The following is a 7,390-nucleotide window of genomic DNA, read 5'->3' as shown; positions in this document are numbered from 1 at the left end:
CCAGGTATAAATAGCAGTCCAGCTCCTCTCTCCTTTCCGGCTGCGCGGTGCAGACGATGTCCCTGAAGAGGCTGAAAGCCAGGACAAATTCCGGGATTGTCAACTTGCGGTTGAGCCGTGAGTCTTTGGCCCGAAGGACCACGGACACATCGCCACAGTTGATGACCCGATTCTCGGGTACATCTTGAGCGGCAACGAGGATTGATGCCAGATTGACATCTTTCCCTGCCAGAATGTCTCTCTTGAGGTTATCGGGAATGAAGTGAGAGGGGGACACCTGGGGAATGGGTCTTGGCGTACCTGTAGCCAGCTAACCCGATGTGGATGGAGCCATCAGCGGGACGGGAGCCGGGGGTGTCACGGGTGGCCGGGATTCGAGCTCTGAAACCCTTGCCCGAACATCTGCCACCGAGTCTACCAAGGAATTTAGGGTCGACTGTAGCTGTACCAGGGACAACTGGATGGCCGACGCCTCCTGCTGCACCGCCGCAGTGCTGGGGCTGGTCATGAGCAGTTTGTACAGCTCTGCCTTCCTTGCGGTGGCCGGGTGCGGAATGCCTCTTCGGTTTAGCTCAGCCAACAGCTTCGGGATGGTCCAGCTCCGAAGGGATGAGGGACCCGCCTGACTTGACATGATCGAGCCGGAGATGGACAGGCCGTCCTCCAAATCCGAGGCCCGAGACATGGCAGAGCAGCTAAAAGATAAAAAGGCATGACAAAATAAAGGGGGAAAAAAAAAACGAGAGGGTGATGACGTAATGGAATTCGGATTGGTGCACGATAGAGAAACACGTACTGGTAATAGAATTCGCGGGACGGCTCAGTCGAACCTGGCCTAACCGAACAGACGAAGGCATAATTAAAGCGTGAACATGACCTGACTGGGCCCGAGGTGGCGCCAGTGCGAACTTACCTGAACAGGACCGAAAGGAACGGAGAAATAGGAACAAACTCCTGTAAATAAAGCAATAGGCGAAAAAACATTTGAAAGCGCAGAGGAAATGGGTGCCCTCCAACCTGCGGAACCAGGCGAACTGGCCAGGCTGGGGCGCACCCTAAGGCCAAGTAACCATCCGAGCGCATCGGACCGGACACCTGACCGAAGAGAGCCGCCTGAGCGTACCAGGCGGTTGACAGGAGAGAAGGCGCGTAGCCATGAGATAGAGGCTGCTCGTAGCAGCGGCCCGCGAAGGGCAGTGGTAAGACATGAACCTAGGAGTTACGGAAAGCACGAACGACCAGGGGAGCAGCCGAAGGATGGCCCTTTAGAAGACTTGAAATACGTTGAAGGACAGGTGCGTGAACCCGTGTGTTAGAGAAGAAAAAACATGAAGACCCGGGCGTACCAGGAGTGTACCGTGCCCTGGGCGTACCAGGGAAGAAGGAGGCGCCACCAAACCGTGACCGGACACCTGACTGTGCCCAGCAGACAAAAGACCTAGTGACATGAAGACAACGGCGGCCTGGGCGAACCAGGAAGACCAGACAACCCTGGGCGTGACCAGGTGCCAGAGGTGCGAGGGAGCCGGGCTAGTCCTATGTAGGATACCCATCCTTGTATTTTGAAAAAAAGGCGTACCCTGGCGTGGTGACGCCAGGGGAATTTTTTTATTATTTTTTTGGTGATATTGCGGGTTTATAATAATTTTTTTTTTTTATTTTTTTTTTTATGGCGGTTTTATATTTTATTTTCTATATGGCGGTTTTAATTACATCTAATTTTCCCTATATGGCGGTTTTATATCTCATTTATTTTTCTATATGGCGTTTTTTTTTTTTTTACTTCTGATGTGTGGTTCCCTTGCACTGATGGCGGGTTTTAGAACACTCAATGGCCGACTTGCCCAGGGCCCTGCCCAGTGGGCCAGGACCGTGTAGTCACCTGGAGAACTAAACCTCCTCTCCCCCCCCCTTTCCCTTGTCCGGCCCGGCTGCCCGTGAGCCCGCGCTCCACTTGGAACGCAAGCTGACATCGTAACCAGGGAGACCGGCCAGGGGGCGGGTGACGTCACTGCCGGCGCCGGAAGACGAGTGCGTTCCACCCTGGAACGCACGCTTCCGTGCGCCGGTTTCTAGGCCGAAGGTGCCGACTCGTGCTCCAGCCACCCCCCAAGAACACCCCTCCCCCATGATCGGGGAGATGCCATGGTGCGCACACTCATCCCCGGGCCGCCCGCCGCCGGAAGCCTGGAGAGCAGCCGGGGACCGGCACCAGGAAGTGCATGCGTTCCACCCTGGAACGCACGCCTCCGTGCGCCGTTGTTTGGGGAAGAGGTGAGTCGGCCAGACAAGTTTCCCCCCCCCGGCACGGAAGAGCCGTGCCGGCTACCAGGTGCGCTCCCCGTCGCCGGGCCGCCAGACAGACAGGGAGACGGGCGGTGAAGGGAACCCGGAAGCGCGTGCGTTCCACGCTGGAACGCACCCGCAGAATGAAGCGGTGGGAAGGAGCCGGACTGCCGCTGTCCTCTGCCCTGCGAAAGAGCCCCCTACTTACCACTTGAAGAGACGAACTCTGCACGAGGCGGCCGTAGATACTAGGAGACTCACGTAACAATAGCCAGTGAATGTCCATGAACCGGAACGCCCACTGAGGTGAGGGGAGTGGGGTTTAAAAAGGCTCAAGCCCCTCCCACAAATGCAGGCTGAACTTCAGCCTTACCAACTTGTCATATTTAAAGGGGTTGTGCCATAAACAAATTTTCGCTCTCAAATGTATTTTCATCAATTACTCTCGCTCCCATTCCTCCTTGGATATATATATTTTTTTTTTTAAGATTTACCTCATTTGCAGTTTTCTCTTATCCCCCATGCCTGAATCCAACTTCCTGGTTTGTCATGGGACTGCAGTTACATCATCCCTTAGGGCAGTGACTTGTGTTTTGAAATTAGCAGGAAATGTGACACTAACCATGCCCCTTGTTCTTACCAATGGCGCGTCCTTCGTCCTACATTACAAGGCTCCAATGCAGGATTTAACCCCCGGCAACTTAACTTCACAATAGATCTACCATGCAATAGGAGGCTAGTAAATTTAGAATAAGGCAGTTTTGATAAATGTTGGTACTTGGGAAAAAACCCTTTAAAGGGATAATATCTGTGCCTATGTATAGATCAGGTTCACACACCGCTACAATGGTGTCTTTCTTCACTTTGGATCCAGTCCAAACTGCAGCTTAAATTGTGTGTCACATCTAGTTTTCCCTTTTTATCCCATGAAAGCAAGCGAAGACTTCCTCCTGACTCTGTTCTCGCCGTTTGTTTTGCTGGGTCTAGTTCTGCTTTCATTTCTGTACTCATCCTGTCTGATAGAATCAATTTTCCCTGCCGGCCTATACTGTGTATGGAGACATTACTGACACAACAATATATTCCAGGAGACAGCCTCTACTCTAGAGCAAGGAGCTGTCCCTTTCATTCATCTAGAGTGGACTAAAGGATGAGGGAAAGTATAACATCCCACAAAGCTATCATGTATCAGATCAGTTTTCCCACTATAATGACCTATTAATGCAGCAGACTCACGGTTTTGTAGCTCCCTTGGTCGGCGTGCAGGGATGAGGAAGACATATATATTACACTTGTGTATACCCTGCACATGTAGAGGCACTTATTTTTGTATTTACATTTAGTCTAAGACTACTAGTTGCCTGCTCTTGACATGTGCATGTTTGTTTTTTTGGTATTTGTTGATTAAAAATTAGCTTTTATTATTTCTTTATTTAATAAATTGTGGACACATATCTGTTATGTCCCCTGGACACTCTGTGTCTCTCAGGTGCTGCTGGCAATGCTGCCAGTATCTGCTCAGCAAGTTACACACACAGGCCGATGTACTACTTAACCAGAGCAAGGTTTATTACTCGGAACATTATGGCATTCTTACATGGAGGAGTCTTATTCCAAACAGCTTCTGTCCTTATCAGATGTAATCCCTTCTCAGCCTCATGTGTCTGCTTCCAGTTCCCCTCACACACTGTCTGACTTCCTGGTACAGCTCCTCCTCCCCCATCATGCATCAGGAGAAAGAGGGTAAAGGTCACAGTGATCTATCACAAACATCACACCTCCTTTCCTTCCCAACAAAAAAAAAACATAACAAGAGAACAAAATGTTGAACACATAACATAACAAGGCAAGCGAGATCAGTTCAGCAAGTAGTATCTCCAACTCAGTTCTGTGATTTCCGCAGCACTTCATGAGCCCTTTGTCTCTGTTCCCTGACCTCCAATGTGTCCCGTAAGATTTCAGCACTTTGCCAGCGAGGCGTTTGACGTCTTTGACGGGTAGACTTACGCAGAGGCACAGCACCGGGAGGGATAAAGTCAGTCAAAGGTACTGGAGATGTCAGTGGGCGTCCCACAGACAAATCAGTCTCTGTAACTCCAGGCACATGTCCGGGCTCTTCAGGAATATGGTCACCAACCGGTTCAGGGTTTGGTTGTAAACTTGTGGGATCATGCCAGACACCATGCCATATGTCACCAGCAGAGTTCAGAGTAGACTCTGGTGGGTGGTTAGAAAGAAGGGTCGGTTTTGTCACTAGTGGCCGGCAAATGCGTTTCCTCAATTGTGAAAGGTGTCGCCGAACACAAATGCCTTCCTCCAGGCGGACAAGGTACATTCTTCTGCCAAGAGTTCCATCAATAACGCCAGGAAGCCAAGGAGGCAAAGCTCTGTAATTCTGAGACCATACAAGATCACCGGCACGGAATCCCAGACGGCCCGGCGGAGGAGGTGTTGGTGACTGTTCCTGCGGACGAACTAAATCAAGTTTGGTGCGGAGATGCCTGCCAAACATAAGAAAAGCCGGTGACAGCCCAGTAGTAGCGTGTTTCGTGTTACGGTACATGATCAAGAATTCCAGCAGCTTCTCTTCTGACAGTCCAACCTGGTCCAGAGTGGACAGTAAGTGCTTCTTAAATGTCTGCACAAATCGTTCTGCCAGCCCATTTGAAGCTGGATGATAAGGAGCTGTTTTACAGTGTTGGACGCCCAAGCCACTAAGGAAGGATTGAAACTCATGCGATGTAAATTGAGTTCCATTGTCGGAGACTATGGCTGTTGGCAAGCCATATTGAGCAAAGAGCTTCCTTAAGACTAGAATGGTAGCAGCTGAGGTAATAGAAGGCATTTGAAAAACCTCCGGCCATTTTGAATGCGCATCTACCACGATCAAATACATTTTACCCTGGATGGGGCCAGCAAAATCAAGATGGAGTCTGGACCACGGTTCTGTTGGCCATGGCCAAGGTTGTAGGGTTCCTCTCTTTTGGGGTCGCTGGGCTTGACAGCACCCAGGACATTGAGCAACATAATCTTCAATTGCTGTATCCATTTGTGGCCACCAAACATAGCTCCGGGCTCGCTGCTTCATGCGCACCACACCAGGATGGCCTTCATGCAGTATCCTTAGCATGGTTGATTGCAAGTACTGGGGTACAATCACTCTATTGCCCCATTGTAGGCAACCAGCATTAGTCACAAGCTCACATTTTCTGGCAAAGTACGGACGAAATTCACCTGAAACTCTCTCTGGCCATCCAGTCTGAACATAAGAGAATATCTGAGACAGGAAAGGATCTGTGGCTGTATGTCTGGCAATCAGGGAGGTGGACATGCAAGATTGGGGCCTGTGTACTTCCACTACACGTATCTCTCTTAGTGGGTGGTCATCTCTTAGTGGCAATCTGGAAAAGGCATCTGCATTGCCATGGGTATCATGGGAGCGGTATCTGATAGAATAAGCATAAGCTCCTAAAAATAAAGCGTACCTTTGTAAGCGAGATGCGGTTGTTGTAGAAATTCCTTTCTGAGGGTTCAGTATTGACAACAGAGGTTTGTGGTCAGTGATCAGTGTGAACTCCCGACCATAGATGTACGCGTGAAATTTTTTTGTGGCCCATACAATGGCCAAAGCTTCCTTGTCAATCTGGGAGTAGTTTTGTTCTGCTGAGGTTAAAGACCTGGAGGCAAAAGAAATGGGGCGCTCCGTGCCATCCGGCATGACATGGGAAAGCACGGCACCCAGTCCATAAGGCGAGGCATCACAAGCCAGGATGACGGGTTTCTTTAAATCATAGTGGACCAGAACTCGAGAAGACAGAATGAGTTCTTTAGAAAGCCGAAAAGCTTCTTCACATTTGTCTGTCCATATCCATTTAGCTCTTGCATCCAGTAAGCGATGTAATGGGTAGAGCTGGTGTGCTAGGTTCGGCAAGAAACGGTGGTAGTAATTTAGGAGGCCAAGGTAGGACCTGAGCTGGGTGACATTCCGGGGGGTAGGGGCATGGGTAAGGGCTTTAACCTTTTCTTCAGTAGTGTGTAACCCATGTCGGTCCACCGTGTGGGCACAAAACTCCAGTTGAGACTTGAGAAATTCGCATTTTGACAGATTGACACGTAAACCATACTTTTGGAGTCTCCCTAGCACAGCTTCAACATTCTTTCTGTGTTCTTCATCAGTGGGACCAGTGATGAGCATGTCATCCAGTAGACATTGGGTGAAAGGTATTCCTGCCAGTACCTCATCCATGATCCGCTGCCAGATGGCTGGAGCTGGGGCTATGCCAAAAACCATGCGGTTATACTGGAATAATCCTTTATGAGTGTTAATGGTCAACAGATGGTGTGAATCTGGGTGTACTTGCAGTTGCAGGTAAGCTTGCTTTAAGTCTATTTTTGTAAACTTTTGCCCCCCAGCCAGTGAGCCAAATAAATCTTCAAGTCGAGGCAATGGGTATTGATCCACAAGAAGTTGGTTGTTCAGAGCTACCCTGAAATCACCACAAATCCTAATGTCTCCATTCTTTTTCTTGACAGGCACAATTGGTGATGCCCATTCACTTCTATCCACTTTCGTTATGATCTTTTCAGCCAATAGGTGGTCCAGCTCTGCTTCCACTTTTTTTCGCAAGGCAAAAGGTACTGATCTTGCCTTACAAAAACGAGGTGTAGCACCAGGCTTCAAGAGGAGGTGGGCCATCTTTCCTTTTACGGTGCCCAAAGAGTCCTCAAAAACCTCTTTAAAACGTGACTTCAGGGATTCCACCCAATGGTCTACTTTAGAAAGCAATGTACATTGGGCAATGGTAAAAGGAGGCATGCCCAGGGCTTTGATCCAGTCCCTTCCATACAGCGGAGGACCTCCATTCCTTACAACATAAAGGCGTAGACTTTGACTGTGGTTGCCTAATGTAACAAGGGGTTGTACATAACCCAAGGGCTGTAGTAGTTCCTTGCTGTAGGTTTGTAGTGTGAGCTTTGTAGGTTTTAGCGGCAGGGACAGACCCGATGCCTTTAAATCAGTCCATGAAATGACAGACACAGCTGCCCCTGTATCAACATCCATGGAGACAGGACAGCCATTGAGTGTGACATCCACTTTAATCGC

The 7,390-nt window shown here is 49.6% G+C and overlaps 1 protein-coding gene across 1 annotated transcript; it reads right to left on the bottom strand.

The window, feature by feature from the left end:
* Positions 1–4,168: 4,168 nt before the first annotated feature.
* On the bottom strand, positions 4,169–7,157 carry LOC120993704 (uncharacterized protein K02A2.6-like). The gene has a single exon (XM_040422178.1). The coding sequence runs from the start codon at positions 7,100–7,102 to the stop codon at positions 4,169–4,171; it is 2,934 nt and encodes a 977-aa protein (XP_040278112.1). The 5' UTR covers positions 7,103–7,157.
* Between the last annotated feature and the right edge of the window lie 233 nt (positions 7,158–7,390).

Source organism: Bufo bufo, chromosome 3 (assembly GCF_905171765.1).
Source record: "Bufo bufo chromosome 3, aBufBuf1.1, whole genome shotgun sequence".
Lineage (NCBI taxonomy): Eukaryota > Metazoa > Chordata > Amphibia > Anura > Bufonidae > Bufo > Bufo bufo.
The sequence above is the reverse complement of the archived record's forward strand: the minus strand, read 5'-3'. Positions and strand labels throughout refer to the sequence as shown.